This window comes from Loxodonta africana, chromosome 26, assembly GCF_030014295.1.
Source record: "Loxodonta africana isolate mLoxAfr1 chromosome 26, mLoxAfr1.hap2, whole genome shotgun sequence".
Lineage (NCBI taxonomy): Eukaryota > Metazoa > Chordata > Mammalia > Proboscidea > Elephantidae > Loxodonta > Loxodonta africana.
This window is the reverse complement of record NC_087367.1, coordinates 42,511,928-42,530,590: the sequence shown is the minus strand read 5'-3', so window position 1 is coordinate 42,530,590 and position 18,663 is coordinate 42,511,928. Positions and strand designations below refer to the sequence as shown.

The 18,663-nt window shown below is 38.7% G+C and overlaps 1 protein-coding gene across 4 annotated transcripts in view; it reads left to right on the top strand.

Annotated features, from left to right (window-relative positions):
* The window catches only part of PPP2R3A (protein phosphatase 2 regulatory subunit B''alpha), a 281,968-nt gene that overhangs the window by 129,445 nt on the left and 133,860 nt on the right, over window positions 1-18,663 (top strand). For 3 of the 4 annotated variants that reach the window (XM_064277286.1, XM_064277285.1, XM_003419984.4), the window contains exons 4-5: window positions 10,020-10,286; window positions 16,487-16,590. In XM_064277286.1, coding sequence (XP_064133356.1) covers window positions 10,020-10,286; window positions 16,487-16,590 — 371 coding nt within the window. Of the gene's footprint in view, window positions 1-4,975; window positions 5,828-10,019; window positions 10,287-16,486; window positions 16,591-18,663 lie in introns of those variants that run through there. The other variant, XM_064277287.1, reaches the window with a different exon arrangement.

Here is an 18,663-nt window from a genome sequence, read left to right as displayed (position 1 = left end):
CCAACAAATCCTCAACAATTTTCTCTGTATTTTCTGTTATCCCTCCCTGTTCTGGTATTTCAGTCACTCGTAGGTTATTCCTCTTGATAGAGGCCCACATGATTCTTAAGGTTTCTTCATTTTTTTAAATTCTTTTCTGTGATTTTTCTTCAAATATATTAATGTCAAGCGATTTATCTTCGGGTTCAGAAATTCTAGCTTCTACTTGCTCAATTCTGGTCCTCTGACTTTCTATTATCTAATTCTGTAATTTTATTGTTAATCTTATGAATTTCTGATTACTGTCTGACTATAGATTTTTCCAGGTTATTAAGGTTTTCATTATGTTCCTGAATAATCTTTCTGATTTCTTCAGTTGCTTTATCTGTGTTTTCCTTGGCTTGTTCTGTGTATTGCTTCATTTCCTTCCTAATGTCTTGAAGGGTTCTGTGTATTAAACTTTTGTGTTCTGCATCTGGTAATTCCAGGAATGCACTTTCATCTAAAAGATCCCTGGATTTTTTGTTTTGAGAGCCTGTTGAGATGATCATGGCCTGTTTCTTTCTGTGACTTGATATTGACTGTTGTTTCCAAGCCATCTATAAGTTATTGTATTAGTTTATGCTTGCTTACTGTGTCACAGCTGCTTGCTTTGTTTTGTTTTGGGATAGTCTTATGGGTTGCTTGAGTGAGCTAGCTTGATTATTTTCGCCTTGGAGCTCTGGTGTCCTGTCTCCAGCTGGCTATAGCTGTTATCAGGTATATCAGTCTAGGAGTCCACTCGGTTTTCTTGTATAAATTCAGCTCAGGTTTCCAGGTAGCTGATATCAAGTGTGTAGTACAGGCTCTGTCCTACAGTCTCAGAGGGGCAGGGGTGATTGGCGTATATACCCGTATCTGATTGCAGCAGGGGGTCACGCTCTGAACAAGGCAGGGGACTGAGAACTGACCCCCAGGTATCTCTGAGGAAAACGCATCTCTGTTCCCTAGGGCGTGCTGGAGGGTGGGCTCTGCTGGGAGACAATGGGCACCCAATGTTTTTGTTTTAAGGACTGGGAGTTACCAGTTATCCCTGGAACCCTGTCATGGGTGGCTGGGCAACCCAAGTGGAGCCACCAGTCCTTATGTCCCTGATGTGGGTAGTTGAGGACCTTGTTTATTAGGCAAAGTAATGTCAAACGTCAAACACCCACTTCTCCACCACACATCTGAAATGGTTGGAGTTTGCCAACATGGGCCTATTCTCCCGAAATAGGCCCACGCAGGTCCATGCAGAAGGGAAAGGTGTTCAAGGTCCCTGGACGGTTTATGTCTGGACAGGAGCCGCTTCTGTTCTGAGCTCCCCCAGTTAATGGAGCTAGCAAATTTTCTTTCCCCCCCAGTTGCAAATTTTTTCCTTCCTCAAGCCAGGAGGATGGCTCTAGGTGCTCAACAGGGCCCATCTCAGGCCCAGAGATTCAGCCACTGGACTTGGCTTGTGGTTGGATATCACAGTAAAATATACGCAAGTACTAGCTTTTGCTGAGAGTGCCCTTCTCCTCATGTTCCGGAGGTGTGAATGGGCTTTGCGGCTGGCTGCTTCTCCCTGAGGAAACTGCGGCTGAACTCTAGTACCGGCTGTCGCCACTGCTCCAGGAATGGTGCCTGAGGGCTCCGCATGATTCAGGTCCGGTAACTCCTCTCCACTTCTGAACAGTCTCTACCTCCCCCTGCCCCTCAGTTCGTTGTCTGAGCTTGCCTTTGATGCTCAGGGCGCCCAGCTTGTCACAAATATACTCGTTTCACTTGTTTTTTCGAGTCTTTGTCATAAAGAGGGCCAGCTGGACGCATCTGTCTATTCCATCATCTTGACTCTGCCCTCCTTTACTGTGTTTTTATAAAGCATTCGACTTTATTTTAAAAACAACTCAATTTTTTTACACTCATATCCTTAGTTTATGTAATTGAATTGAGTAATTAGTGTAAAAAAATATAACCGGCATAAACAGGATGGGGACAAACACAACTGATTCTTAGTAAAGCATACAACTCAACTGCTAAGATTAGAAATGTGAGCACATACCAGAAAGCAGCCTACTTGCCATGAATTATTATGCCATGGGCATTGGATGCTGTGTTTTATGGAAGAATTGAAGATCATTGGCTAATCCAGAGAATTAGTTAAGTGGAGGTCATTTAAGAGATTCTAAGTATTTCATTAAGTGGTGTATATACAGACTAAATTAAGAATTACATGAAACAGGCTTAGCCCGGAAAACCTTAATTAAAGTCGGTGAAATTTGAGTGGGATTTTACAGGATGATTAGAGTATGTGGAGCCTTGGTGGCACAGCGGTTACGTGCTCAGCTGCTAACCAAAAGGTCGGCAATTAGAACATACCAGCCACTCTGCAGGACAAAGATGTGGCAGTCTGTTTCCAAAAGGATTACAGCCTGGGAAACCCTATAGTTCTACTCTGCCCTATAGGATCACTATGAGTCGAATAATGAAGGCTAGAGTAATGAAGAGGTTGGCCTTCCTGAAGCCAAGAGTTGTTATTGGGGGGATGGGGAGGGTGGAATACAACTTGAGGTGTGGTTTAATGGAATAGGCATTGAACCATAAGTCTAAAAACATAGTTTCATTCATTTAACAAACTTTTTTGACATTTTAATTTGGAGATAAATACCGAGAGAAGATGGGGATATCCTAGGCAGGAGGGTAAGGAAAAAATATATGGGAAAACTACCTAGCTGAAAGAGTTAATGTGTAAACACATTGAGGGAAAAATAAGGAAGGGCCCAGGTTGAAGCATTAGTCCAGTGGTTCTTAATCGGAATTGTTTTTCAAACATAGTATATATTGAGAGATTTCAGGTGAGATTTTGTCCGAGCAGAGGCTTCCACAACTTAAAAAAAAAAAAAAAAGAAAAGCCACAGGTTTAGACATATAAGTCAAATGTATACATTATAAAGAACCGTCAGAATGTTTTGAAAGGAATTGAAAAAAGCTGACTTACTTAAGTTGTGGAAAACCAAAGAATTTAATTCCCACTTGTCCTAGTCATCTAGTGCTGCTATAATGGAAATACCACAAGTGGGTGGCTTTAACAAAGAGAAATTTATCCTCTCACAGTCCAGTAGGCTAGAAGTCTGAATTTAGAACGTGGGCTCCAGGGGAAGGCTTTCTGTCTTTGTCAGCTCTGCAGGAAGGTCCTTGTCATCAGTCTTTCCTTGGTCAGGGAGCATCTCAGTACAGGAACCTCAGATCCAAAGGATGTGCTCTTGGTGGTGTGCTTTCTTGGTGGTGTGAGGTCCCCCCTCTCTGATTGCTTCCGTTTCCATTTTATTTTCTTGAGAGATAAAAAGTGGTGCAGGCCACACCCCAGGGAAACTCCCTTTACATTGGATCAGGGATATGACCTGGGCAAGGGTGTTACAGTCCCACCCTAATCCTCTTTAACATAGAATTACAATTACAAGGGTCCCAACTCACCTGGAGCAAAGAAGAATGAAGAACGCCAAAGATACAAGGAGATTATGAGCTGAAGAGACAGAAAGGACCACATAAACCAAAGACTACATCAGTCTGAGAGCAGAAGAACTAGATGGTGCCCAGCTACAACCGATGACTGCCCTGACAGGGAACACAACAGAGAACCCCTGAGGGAGCAGGAGAGCAGTGGGGTGTAGACCCCAAATTCTCATGAAAAGACCAGACTTAATGGTCTGACTGAGACTAGAAGTACCCCAGAGGTCATGGTCCCTAGACCTTCTGTTACCCCAAGACAAGAACCATTCCCAAAGCCAACTCTTCAAACAGGGATTGAACTGGACTATGGGATAGAAAATGATACTGGTTAAGAATGAGCTTCTTGGATCAAGTAGACACATGAGACTATGTTGGCATCTCCTGTCTGGAGGGGAGACGAGAGGGTGGAGGGGGTCAGAAGCTAGCCGAATGGACATGAAAGCAAAGTGTGGAGGGAGTGTGCCATCTCATTAGGGTGAGAGCAATTAGGAGTATATAGCAAGGTGTATATAAATTTTTGTATGAGAGACAGACTTGATTTGTAAGCTACCACTTAAAGCACAATAAATTTAAAAAAAAAAAAAAATCACAGTTACAAAATGAAGGACAACCACACAATACTGGGAATCATGGCCTAACCAAATTGACACATATTTTTGGGGAACACAATTCAATCCATGACACCACTATACTAAACAAGGATTTGATAGAATTGCGTTTTTTTTTTTTTTTTTTTTTTTTGGTAATGATACTTAGTTTGTATTTTCTAGCAATGAAAAATACACTGAAATATGAATACTAAACATGAGAGAATACTTGAAGGTACATTTCTAAGTAACTATATGAGGGCAGATTTAGATCTATGATAAAACAATGGAACATTTTATGAATCTCAGATGATTTCATTAAAGCTCCTCAGAGGAAAAAAAAAGTCTCATAAATTCAAGATGTTTTATGTTACTGGTATTTGGTCATCCTTTATACCCTTATTTTAGCCAAAGATTTTTTATATGACTTATTTTTTGTTATTGTTTAGAAGATACACAGCAAAACATACACCAGCTCAATAGTTTCTACATGTACCATTCAGTGACATTGACTATATTGAGTTGTGCAACTATTATCACCCTCCTTTTCTGCGTTGTTCCTCCCCCATTAACATAAACTCATTGCCCCCTAAGATGTCCTATCTTATTTTTCAAGTTGTTGTTGTCAGTTTGATCCCATATAGATAGCTCTTAAAAGAGCATATTGCTCATGGCAGTTGTTTTTTTACTAGTTAACCTAAGCTATTTTTTGGTTTTAGGAAGACTTAAGGGGATGTTTTTGGTTTAAGGTTTAAAGATTATTTTAGCCAAATATTGCTCTTATTTATATGTGCCTAAAGCTTCTTTCTTATCACATTCAGTTGTTCCAGTCTCTTAACTGACACTTTTTACAATAAATTTTCAAATGTATCCAAATATATGTGATAACTAAAATAGTTTTCTGCCAAAAAAAAAATCTGATTTTTAAATCTGAGACCAATAATTTATCATTTGGGAATGAAAGATTGTGTTTATCTGCATATTTGGATCAGATAGGTTTAGAGATTTAGATATTTCATTCCCCTTCAAATAAGAAAAGCAAGGTTATTCTTAAAATGATTGTTTCAAATTTGAAGTACAGCCTGTTCTTCATGAAATATTAAATAACAAGAGCAAAAAGTGCTACACATACTTTTTTTCTCCTAGTTGGAGGAGAAACTGTTTTCTGTGGATTGACACCTTATGTACTCTGAGTTTGAGAAGTTAGCATTATCTGAGAAGTTGCTATTTTTAGGTCCAGCTGTAATGTTTCTAACTTTGGTGCTGGGGTAGTGGGTGCTTCCTTTCCCAGAAGGCTCTGTATTCTCAACATGTATAGGTCAATTTGACATCAAGTTACCGACAAGGAGCAACTAGGTCATTATAGGCTGTGTTTCTAACTTGAAAATTATGAGCAGGTATTGGGAGCCACAGGCTGTATTTGGGAACCAGCTGCATGTCAGTACAAGCATGGATTGTGGTTCCTGGAGGCTGGGAAAACACAATGCGTGAACTTAATTTGTTTGGGAGATAAGAAGAAAAAAAATATCTTTCTACTTGACAAGATTGACAGCTAATTAAATCTGACTCTCTTCAGACGTGTGCTGGACAGTTTCTAAGTAAACGTTCACTTTTCAAAGATGATGATCAAGGAGACATCTCTACGGAGGGACCCGGATTTAAGGGGAGAGTTAGCTTTCCTGGCAAGGGGCTGTGATTTTGTTCTCCCATCACGGTTTAAGAAGCGGCTGAAGTCATTTCAGCAGGCACAGGTTTGAAACTTGGGTGTTTCTTTTCAAATATTTCTATTACTAATAAAACTGCACCCAGTGAACTAACTTAAAACAAATAATTTTACAGCTCACTTGTATCTTGATACTAGATCAAAGAGTTAATCTGTGTACTCTATTCAGCTATTTGCAGAAAGCTATTTGTAGAGAGATTCCAACAGGTTTAAAAATAGACCTTCTGGACCTGGAGTACAGTACTCACATTTTTCTCTTGTAGAAAGGGAATCCAGTTTTAGAGACAATAGATAAAAACAAATATTTTACAATTTAGTGGAAAGAATAGTAGAATTTTTAATAGAAATATCTTCAGGAAACTAGTATTTCTGTGTTAAAAAGCTTTGTTTTTAGACCAGTAGTCTGTTTGTATTAGCACAGATACATCTGTAATGAATGTTTTAAAAGAATATTGATCCTGGTAACATTTTTTTTTTTTTTGAGGAAGAATTATTCTTATATAGAGACAATTCGTGTGTGTATAATATGTATTATAGATAATGAAGGATGGCGGTTACTTCTAGATTGTGAAAGAATGTTCTTCCTCAGCAAGCTCTGAGATTGAATCATTTCTGCTTGAGATGACATGCTTTTCAGAACCCATGCTTTCTTGCTTACAACCTTATCACCAATGTCACTGCAAAAGAGTTACCTCACATTGAGTACAATACAAATCAAGGGCTATATGAATAATAAAAAATTTTTTATTATTTTTTTTTTTTATGAATAATGGCTGTCCAGAATCCAGGCAAAAATCCTTATCATAGTGATTCTGACCCAGAGTCCCTTCAAATTATTTGGGTGAAATTGCTCTTTTTGTAGATCAAAAATGGTCAAATAGTTTAGGGATACTATTCAGAATGAATATCTAAATGATTCTGTATTTATAATGAAAAACTAAAATGAAGAATTGAGATACTTTATCCAGCTAATTCTAACCAAAAAAAAAGGAGGGGGGGAGGGAGTATATTTTCATGCTGCTCCTAGATTTGAATGAAACAGCTATGTTCAAAATGAGCTGATCCTGAACTTGCCAGTAAATTTGGCAAAATTTATATTACTAGGTTTTATTCTATAAGGTCTGTAAAGGATAGTTTTATTAAACTACTTTAAGGTTTAAATTATGTGTCTCATATTGAACTCAATGAAAAATAGATACAACTGAGAGTTCAAAGTAAATGTTTTGTTTTACTTTTAAATATTAACATCAGTTTTATTAACTACGGAATTAACCAATTAACTTGCCTATTTGTGAATTGCTATGTCGAGAACAACATTAAGGAAAACAGAGTAGAATATTGTATAATTGAGTATTTTTCCATTCAGATGAAAACTTTGAGAGATAGCCAGAGTTGGTTGTGAAAGTCACTTATTTCTGTCAGAGTAAAAGTATAGCATTAACACTGAAGTTTATATTACACCTCCTGCCCTAGCATGCGTTCACTAGACTATCGGATTTTATGCCCACTGGCACCTGTGTTCTTAATCTTAGGTCATAACCACCCTGAAATTATCCAGTGGATATCACACCATGGGAAACATTTTGGGTGGGGGGAGATAATTTTGATAATTTTACACTTGTAGTCTCACAAACCTCGTTCATCGTAGAATAATAGAAAGGAAACGACACTAATATAATATAAATAACCTAGGTAAAGACCCTAAAGAATTATATGCCTTACTTTAGAACTTTAAGAGCACCTTCTACTTTTATTGACTCATAGGTCTAAGTAATAATATTTGTAGATTTAGGATTAAGGCAAAGAGAAATGTTTTCTTAAAACAGATGATCAGTTTGTTAAAGCAAAAGTGGTTTGTAAACTTGAGATTGCTTTTAAAATATAAATGACTGTTTTATTTATTGAATCCAAATGACCATGCCAAGTTATATTTAAGCTTTTGAGAACCCCACCCTTTGGCCTAGTCACTCATTTTCTTAAATGGAGACAAATCTTTGTCCAGCACTGTTCTAACCTTTTATCTATGTTATATCATGTAATTTCATTTAATCTTCACAACAACCCTTTAAGAAGTAGATGTTATAATTCCTGTTTTATTATTGAGGTTCTAAAAAGTTAAATAATTTTCCCAAGGTCACAGAGAGAGTAAGCCATCACTGTTTTCTATTTTTTTCATGTTTCTTTGGTGTCATCCCCTTTTGTGCTGTTTCTCCTTTGAGTATTATATGTGTAATATGCTGATACTGCAGCAAAGGCATGGTATGACACCTGTCCTTCATATGCTCAGTAGTATTCATACATGAGCAGACTGTATGTATTAATATCAGATATTAATACGTGGGAAATGGGCCATATGTAACAAAAGGAGAGAGTTAAAACATATTCATCACATGTTTGTGTGAGTGAAGCTTATCTCCCTATAATTCTCATAATTCTCTAGGGCAGTTAAGATTTTTATCCTGAATTTAAAGATCCTATTAGATGTCAAGGATCCCCAGTGGCAGAGTGGTTAAGAACTTGGCTGCTCACCAAAAAAAGTTGGCAGTTCGAATCCACCAGAAACTCCTTGGAAACCCTATGGGGCAGTTCTACTCTGTCTTACAGGGTCACTATAAGTCAGAATCAACTCAACAGCAAGGGGTTTTTGGTGTATGTCAAAAGGAGCCCTGGTGGTGCAGTGGCTAAGCACGTGGCTACTAACTGAAAGGTAGTTCGAATCCACCAGCCACTCTGCGGGAGAAAGATGTGGCATGCCATCTGCTTCTATAAAGAGTTACAGCGTTGAAACCTTTTGGGGCAGTCGTACCTTGTCTTTTAAGATCACTGTGAGTCAGAATTGACTCACCAGCAATGGGTTTGGTTTTTGAGGGGTTATTATATGTCAAAAGAAATATGATACCCAGGTCTACTTATGGGTAAATTATTGTTCAACTTTAGGGATAGCATTATGGTGATTTAAGGTAGTAGAATAGAGCAGTTCTTTGTGTTCACAGTGAATTTTAAATCTAGCTAGTCAACAGTCATGTCCACCTTTCTTGCTTTACGTAGCACCTCATACAGTGCTCATGAGCCTTATAATTAAGTGCAGAAATTAAAACTTTGAAAATCTTCATGGATTTCTTTTTGCTTTTTCTGCTGAGACTCTCAGAACTGAATTTAGTGTTCACTGATGAAATTAACTGCCTCAGTGCTGATGTACCTCCTCTCCCCTTCTCTACAGTTATGGATAATCTCAATCTCCCCATCTCTATCCCCCACTTTTTTGAACTCTCCTTTCTTATATGTCGTTATGGTATGCCACAGATCTTTTTTGGAAAAAAGGAAGAATATAAACTATAAATGAGTTAATTGTAAAGCAAATTTGGCTGTGATGAAATTAATGACCATGGTCCTTGGCTATTAGAGCATACCCAAAATGGGAAAACTGTGTATCAGCTCATAAAATATGGTATGTACCTAGTGATAAGTCAGTCAGCCTGGTAGAGGATATTCCAGAACTAAAATGCTTTCATTTTCTTAACAAAGGTTTTCCCAGCATCAGGGACTGGTGATTACACCTAAGCAAAGTCAAACTAAAGAAGGAGGTAAAACCAGCCCCGCCCCTGCAAATACATTTTAGATCTACATATTTAAAAAAATAATTTATTTCTCCCTATTAAGGAGCAGCAGATATTCGCAGAAAGATGAAGAACAGGCTTTAAAAAGAACTAATCAGATTCCAGTGGTCTGAGAATACTCTTCGAAATCCCTTAGTAGGTCAGCTGACATTGCTTTTTGATTATTTTGAAATGTCTGCCAAATTATTAATGGAAAAATACACTGTAAGATGTTTTAAACATAAATACGTGTAAACTGAGCTATTGATAGATAATGAATACTAATTTATTTCATATGGATAAGCCTTCCCTAAAAACATGCTTACTGCCCTCTAGAGTAGGGTGAACCCTTGATCTCTACTGTGCCTAATTGTGGTTTCTTGTTTTTATACCCAACTTCCTTTTGCTACGGCTGCTAACCAAGTGGTCGGCAGTTCGAATCTGCCAGGTGCTCCTTGGAAACTCTATGGGGTGGTTCTACTCTATCCTATAGGGTCGCTATGAGTCGGAATCGACTTGACGGCACTGGGTTTGGTTTTTTTCTTTCCTTTTACTAGGGAGGATTCTCAAGAAGTATACAGTGTTGAGAATTTTTATGTCTCATAATCACATTTTTCCTTCTAGATTCAAAATAAACCAGAAAAGAAACCCGGAACAGCACTTCCACCTCCAGCCACCTTTCCAAGCAGCCCCCAGCCTCTGTCCTCTGTTACTCGTGTGAATAATGTTGTGAGTGCCCCGCTGTCCGTAAACATTCCCCAGTTCTACTTTCCTGAAGGACTCCCAGACACCTGCAGTAATCATGAACAAACTCTGAACAGAATTGAAACAGCTTTCCTGGATATTGAAGATCAGAAAACAGACATACATGAAATGGGGAAGATTGCAAAGGTAATATAATTACTAAATAATTTATAATCTGCCTTTCTCTCCCCGTTTTCACTGCCTTTTTGCTGTTTTTAAGCATGTATAGGTTTTTTCATGTTGAAAAAAATTTGTTTAACCCTAATGCTTCTTTAGCTAATCTTCTTTTGTAGACTCAAAATAAAAATTTTTAAAAACTTGGTGGTTTTCCAGTCCAACTTCCCATTTAATACAGGAATCCATACGACATCACTGACACGTGAATTGATTCTTTGCTTGAGTGCTTTAGTGACTGGAAGCCCACAGCCTTGTTAAGTAGCCCATTCCATTATTAAATATCCCTGCTCGTTAGAAAATTTTCTTTATGTTGGATGGGACTCTCCCTCCTTGTTCTCACCCGTTGATTATAACTTTTTCCACACAAGAAACCATTAGGCTAGTTCAACACCAACAGGGACCAAGAGTAAATGGATTTGTCACTAGGAAGCAAATCCTTGGTACTTTCTAATATATCTAACTGCTTCTAATTTAAGATCTTAGCCACTAATGCCAGGTCTACTGTAAAATCCTCAGTAATTGGATTCCACACCTCCAGTCTCCTCCCAGAAGAGTCATTACTGAGTGCGACCATTAGATTCTATTTGATCATGCCATTCCCCAGCTCAATAATCCTCAGGGACCCCCTGGGCTCCCAAGACACCTCCCATACTTCCAAACTTCTCTTCCTGGCATTCCATGGCCCTAGAGGTCTTTTCCAAGCCCATCTAATTGTTCCCTGCATGATCCTGACCTACTTGCCTTCTCTCAGGCATGCCTCTACCTTTGGGCTGTCGTAGTTCTCCCCTCGAAAATGGAGTTCCACTCCTGCCGACCCCCATGTCATCTATCTTCAAGACCTACTTCCGTCATATTTTTTCAGACAAGTCCCTGAACGCCCCACTCCAGTCATGCCCTGCCCTCTCCCCAACTTCTGACCTCACAAAGCATTTGTAATTGCTGTTAAATTATTTATAACTAGAGTGATTTTAAGAGAATGGAAAAGGTTTCTTTCTTTTATTCTTACCCTTTCTACATCCCCCATGTTAGAACTTGCTTATGGATCCCTTAGGTGTTTCTAATAAAAAATAAACTCTTTCATTCCAGAAATAAGAGCTCATCTGTTTTCTACTCTGTTTTACATGGAAGGAAAAGGAATTCCTGCAAGTACATACCTACAGTTGAAAGAACTAGTTCTTATTAGGAGACCGGTCCTCTAACTCCTAGCATGGTACTGTTTCCACTATATGTTATGTTCTGTGAACATATACTAAAATGCCATTAGCTAATTTCCAGTCAGTATCCACCCAAATAAATTGTAAGTACTTTTAGGGCATTGGTTTTTTTCTTACCCAAAGCTTTGAAGATAACTATCACATTCAAGGACATAATCAAGATGGTAAATTATATGGATCGCCTGGAACTCTGAATGCAAATTCAAAAGTTAAAACTTAACAGAGATGAATGAAGTCTATATTTAGAGGTAAAGTATTAACTGCATAAATGCTGAACAGTGTGTCTCCAACATGGCAGCAATTTTTGTGAAAAGAGATCACAGATTGCTTCAGGTAGGCAGACAGGGAGAAACTATTCCGATTAAGGGACATGGTAGTTCCACATTGCAGTACTGGGCTCACCAAGGCTGGAGAGTCAACCCAATTGATTAGTGCCTCACTGTCACAGGCCTGCAGCCTGTCTATATTGGAAGCAGATCCAGCATTCTTCCTCTCAGTCTTCTGAGCCCCTGACTGAGGAGCCCATTCTCTGTGCCTTTCTGCTGCCCTGCCTCCACATCCTTCCTGGTCTGCCCTCCCACCCTTGTATTATGATACCCTGCGCTTCTCCATGATTCTGAGACCTCTGGCACCCTAGAGAGTCAGGGAGCTGAGAGCAGAAAGCCTTAGGACTCCAGGGATGGTCAAAGGAGGTATAGAAAAGAGTGTAGTCATGTCAAGGAAGGGATCTCTGGCTGGTAGGGAAACAGGAAGGACTTGGCTACTCACATATAGTGAATATGGCATCAGGAAAAAACACCGGCATTGAAGCTGATGATGTGGAAAAGATAGATAACAGTTTTGCTTAGCCAAAGTAATAGTTATTTACATAACAATATACTCTTTACCCCTAATCATGTGATACCATGGCCATTATACATATACATACCTGATTAACTTGTCTGAATTGTACTTGATTAAAGTCTGTTCATGGGTGCCAAGCCTTTGCAGCTCATTGCTCTTAGAGTTTGTCACTTTAGGTAGCAAATTAGACTGCTCATACTTTTACAAAGTTAGAACTGACATTGCGTATAAAAATAGGAAAGTTTGTATAATGACCTCAGAAAATATCTTGAGTTTGTTAGTTTGTATTGTTTTGCTTTTGATTACATGGCATCAGCTCCTTTTTGCCTCTTTACTCTTAAAATCACTTATTTTAAAAATTATATAAGATTTCTAGTTAGATCTTTTTAACTCCCATTTAACCCAGCTTTTACTTGGCTGTGGCAGTCTGTAGAGTCCCTGGGTGGTACAAACAGTTAAGCGCTTGACTACTAGCTGAAAGGTTAGCTGTTTGAATCCACCAGAGATACCTCGGAAGACTGGCCTGGCAATCTGCTTCCTAAAGGTCATAGCCTTGAAAACCTTATGGAGCAGTTCTGTTCTGCACACATGAGGTCACCGTGAGATGGAACTGACTCAAGGTCAACTAACCACAACAACAAGGCAATCTGTTAGCACTCACTAAGACTCCTTTCTCTTCAGCCAGTCTTTATTATGCAAGCCTTTCCATCTCCAGCACTCAGGGCAGGCTCTTGCTGGTATAGGTGCTAATAAAGGTTAGGTGAATGAATGAATTGCTATTATTATGCTTGTACTGTTGCAACGTCTTGGCATAGGAAAAGGAAAGCTTTAAGGAGCAGGGAGGGGAGAGGTTGCCAGGGCAATAAGTGGAAGCTCTTATAGATTGTTATCATTTATAAAGCTATTTGCAAGACTATTAGCTTGAGTTTGCAATCTGCTCTTAATGATTCTTAGGTTTAGCTATAGAGACTGGGATCTATTTTCTAAGTGCAAAGAGAAATCCGTGTTTATGAGATCTGCATCTGTTAGTGAAGTTTAGCTTGTTCATCTTAGACCAAACAGTTGTGGAGAACTTAATGCCCATGGTTCTACTTAAATCCTTGATGTGTAGTATTCACTGTTTTCCACACCTTTAAGTAATGATGGAGAAGAAATGAATAGAGAATCAGTCTAAGAGGGACTAACACAATGGAAGAACAGAAACTGAGGAACAGTAAGTAAAGTATTTGTCAGAGACTGGCCCAAAGGATTCATCCTGGAGTTTTTATCTGTGGCAGAAAGTTGAGGAAAAAGAATGAAAGCGTCTTCAGAACCATACAAAGCTCTTCTCTTCTGCTGATGTAGCACCAGCTTCACCCATTGTGCTTGTGCCCTGTAAGGCAGCCTCTTCGTACCTGAATTTCCTCATCTGCAAAATGAGATAAAAATACCTGCCCCCTTCCGCATGGGAGTCATGTGAGGACCAAATGAAATAACAGGCGTGAGACACTATAAAATATTAAAAGAACATAACAAATATTGGGTAATAATCTCTCCCCGGAAACCCTGGTGGTGTAGTGGCTAAGTGCTACGGCTGCTAACCAAAAGGTCAGCAGTTCGAATCCTCCAGGTGCTCCTTGGAAACTCTACGGGGCAGTTCTACTCTGTCCTATAGGATCTCTATGAGTCGAAATCGACTCAACAGCAGTGGAGTCGGTAATCTCTCCCTGCGTGTATGATTAGACAGTCTTGCTTTCAGTTCCTTGTGTCTTTGGATCATTCTTCGATCAAATTGATCAAACTTTCTTTGCTCCAGCTACACTGATTACCACAGACTGACTCTAAACATAAGTTTCCTAAACTCATTTTCTCTGCCTCACTGTATATCTCTACTTGTCATGCATTCTCTTCCTTTCTAAAAAATCTTGTCACTGGTTTATTCTCTCTCTTCTGTTAGTAAAAACCTCTATTCTATTGCCATCAGATTAATATCATTTATGTTTTAGATTCTTACTGATCTCCTGACTCCTTTACTTAATTCTTTGATTTTTAATATTTTTTTCATAGGCCAGCCATAATTTTTAAAAGTAGTTAATGTCCACAGTCCTTGCCATTCAGTGCCCTTTGCATTTGACATTTTCTCCAGTGGCCTGGTACCCTCATGCTGCTTAATACTTGGCTACTCGGAGGACACTACTATGTGAAAAAAAGGTTGGTCTTTTTCAATCTACAGCATAGCCAATTCGTATCTTATGTCTTAAGATTTTGCCTCTGGGTCCTAATAAGTTTGTAAGTGTTAATCTCTTGGAGACTTACTAACTCCTTGTGAACTGACATGCATGCATCTTAAAAGGAGTCTTCTGGAGAAAAGACTTTAACCCGAGGGAGTGAAATTGTTCAATAGTGGAAGTAACCCCACAGGAGGTGGTAAGCACTCAGCTGAGGCTGGTGACCACTCCTATGCCTGAGCTAGAAGATTTCTTTACCTTCTAATTCTAAAGAACCCATGAGTGACTGTAACGGTGGCAGTTCAAGCACTTTGGCAAGCCAGCTTCAACCTCTCTTAGTACTTTGTCTGCCGCTCTGCACCCCAGCTTCTGTAATACAGACTGTTCTTTCAACTTGCCTAGCAGTTCCCATTAGCCCTTCACATCTAAGGGCATTTCCTTGGCGTACCACCATTCTGCATGAAAGGAAGGATTGAGTTTGGGGAAAATGAATTTGACAGTTTATACACCCAAAGTATATTAATTGTGAGCTTTGTACCTTGGCAATCATAATTTACACAATAAACAAAATCCATGTGGTTGCTAAGCAACAACTTTTCCGCATTCTTGACCTCAGTGAAGATACTTGACCTTTGGACTTAAGAAATCTTAAATTCCACCTTGCTTGCAGAACATGATTTAGTGGCCCTGGCAGCAGCAGCTCCTTATTTCTGCCCTATACTTAACTTACTCTGGCTTGAGTCTCACCTTCTATATCCACATCTCCAACATGAACCCAGTAGCCTTGAATGTTCTCTTAAGATAACTAATATCATTGTAGGCACTCTTCCGTGGGCATCCCTATACACTAAGGCCTCATATCCGGAACAACGCCCACTGAACCTAATGTGGTTGCATATCTAGTCTACCCCCAAAGAGAAGCTACCCCCTGTGGAATGATGAAGGCCCCGCAGATCCTATATTAAATATGAATAATAAAAATATCTTTGATAATAAGACGTAACTCTTTAAAGAGTTCCAGATTTGGGGTGTGTTTTATGTGCATGTACAAAACTGGGGAACATTTGCCAACTATTTCTCTGCCAATATTCAGGTATTATTACTTGTAGGGAAGAATTTGCCCTTTAGTAAGGGTAAGAACTTAATAAAGAACTCCTTCTTATAAGTGTATAAGGATGATTTTTTTTTTTTAATTGAAAAACTTTGAGAAAAAATCAGTGCTTTTTAAGGTACTGCAGTTGTTTGTATTCACTCCCAGTTCTTCCTTAGGCTTTTATAATATGTAGTCATTTGTGGTAGCTTCTAGTATATAAATACATGATAGCATTTGATTTTTACCTTTCATCTTTTACCTGAATTGTAACCATTTAAATAGATTTGATAGCTATTTTCTTGAATAGTCTAGGCTTTTCTGGTTCTCCTTTAACCTGGAATGATAGGTTAGTAACGTGATAGGCAAAGGAGAGAGAGGGAGGCAAGAATAAAGTGTACTGACACCAAGTGACCAAGTAATAAAGGTGGCTGTATTTTTCTGGTGAAGGAAGGAAGGGCATATACAACCATTTCTTTTTCTTTCTAGAAAGTAGAAAATATAGGTAAGATTGGTGAGAAAAGTGGTTAGTTGCTTTAACTATCAGGATAAGGGAAAGAAATACGACTATAAATAAACTTGGAGAAGGGGTGAATAGATTTCCATTTTCTTCATTAAATGTTTATGTTTTGCTTTTGTTTCCCCTCTGTCTCTATCTCTGAAAAGACCCTAGTATCCTACGCCCCAGTTTGGCGCCCTCTGAGGGACCTTCTGTCCACTGAGGCATGAAAAGTGAAAGCCACAAAGACACTGTACGTGGCTGCGTCATCTCTTCACTGCCTCTTGGCTTACATTGTATGTGTTTTTTATTTGCAGGTCTGTGGCTGTCCTCTCTATTGGAAAGCCCCCATGTTTAGGGCTGCAGGGGGAGAGAGGACAGGATTTGTGTCAGCACAGTCATTCCTTGAAATGTGGAGAAAGTAAGTATGTGAGCAGTCATTCTGGGGCTAGGCAAAGACTTGTGTGGTCCTCATGACATGCTGTATAAAGGTCACTTATTTTACTCATTTATTCATTTTCCTTTTGTCCTTTATTTCAACAAGTAAAAAGCAGTGATTCACAACCATTTATGCCCACGCAAAAGTTCTTTGCCACAAGCCTTTATGTTACATGTCTTTCATCGGTAAAGCACAACTGCAGAAATAACTCTTTAGCAACTATTTGATACTTTCTTAGTTTTACTTATTAAATTTGGATCTTAAGATTTGAATGTTGCAGCAGTGACATAAAAGTAAATAAGGACTCTCCTTTAAGGGGAGCAAACTTGATGTCTCACATGAAAAATACAGCTCTTACTTTCATATGATCTGATCTAGAATTTTATCTGTTTATTAAAAATAACAATTCTAGTAGATTTTAATCATTACTTTTGAAAGTTCCAGTTAAAGTAAAAAGGAATAGTACATTTATCAAGATACTTCTGAATTTTAAACTCCTGACAAGGTTTCTCAAATTTAAAACCAGCTTTCTTTATTTTTTTTCCCCTCCCTTCTTTCTTTTTTAGGCATTATTTCTTGATATGCTTATATTTATGTACTTTAGGAGAATGTCACAGCTTTCTCCTTCTATCTCTTAAAACTGATCTCCCCTCTCCGTACATATTCTTCTCTGCTTTTCTGGGCTAGATACCTTTCCTGGTAAACTGTTGCAAATGACATTCATCCATGATTGTTATTATTTAAAATCAGCTTAGAGATGGCTTCTAATCACTGCTTTCCTAAAGAACCTTTGTAATATAATGCTTGAGCGTATAGTAGGTGATTAATAAATGCATTGTTATTTTTAAAAAACCTAGCAGCAAGTTCAATTGAAATTCTTCATGCATTACAAGGGAATTAAAGCAATCAGGGTATATAAGACTGTGCCAGTTAATGGACTTCATTAAAAGAACCATGCATAAGCTAAAAGTTATAAAGATGCCTCAGGTTTTCCAGGTAGATTTTAGCCATTTTTTTTTTAAACAAGGAATAGTTCTAAGTTGTCCAAATACTGAGGAGTAAAAGGGCCCCAGGAGAGTCATTCCTTATATACCATCTGGATGACTATCCAAAGCCATTTCCATGGTGACCGTTTCATCTCTCTTATAGCAATTCGAAAACTGCTATGTAAAACGTAAGAAAGGTCTTTTTTTAATGTGTAGATAAGTAGGCATACAAGTGGGGGAATTCCTCGAAGACTAGAAATAGCAAGAAAGTGCGAATTAATAGGGGGTAACCACCACCAATGGAACTGGCATTCACCCTTGGGGTATTTTTTCATTGATATTTCTGGCATCCTAGATCCTAGGGGAAGAAAACAGAGCCTAGGGCCTGTACAGTAGAGCACTTAGCTTGGAATCCTTCTGTCCCCACCACTTCAGCTGGGGGGTAGGATTGGGGTATCATTTGTCTATTTTTATTATTGTTATTATTTAAAATTAACATGCAACAGTAGCAGAATTCAAGAACTTGAAATATATAGATGTTCTAGCTTCCTTGACCCTGGTAAATGCCAGGCCCTGAGAAGTCCTGAGTCAGAGTGTGAACCAGGAGTAGAAAGAATAGAAGAAGGATATGACACAGCTCTTGTCAGAAGTATCTTCAGCCACTGAGTTCAGCATTGTTTGTGAAAACCATCTAACAAGCTGGGAAAGCAGCAAGATATGAGTCATAATTGTTTAAGAAAAAGCTTTGAAAAAGCTGGTAGATGAAAAAAGGAAATAGCCTATTCTATGAGAATCCTAAAAGGTGGTTCCCATTAGTACCATTCGTGCTAACCCTTTTCTGATGTGTATTTATTTAAGCTTGAGGACCTTGTTGAAGAATGATAACCCAAACTCAATGCTGTTGAGTCGACTCTGACTCATAGTGTCCCCATAGGGTTTCCCAGGCTGTAAATCTCTGTGGAAACAGACTGCTATGCCTTTCTCCCCTGGAGCCACTGGTGGTTTTGAACCACCTACCTTTCAGTTAGCATTCGATCATTTTAACCACTGTGCCACCAGGGCTCCTTTC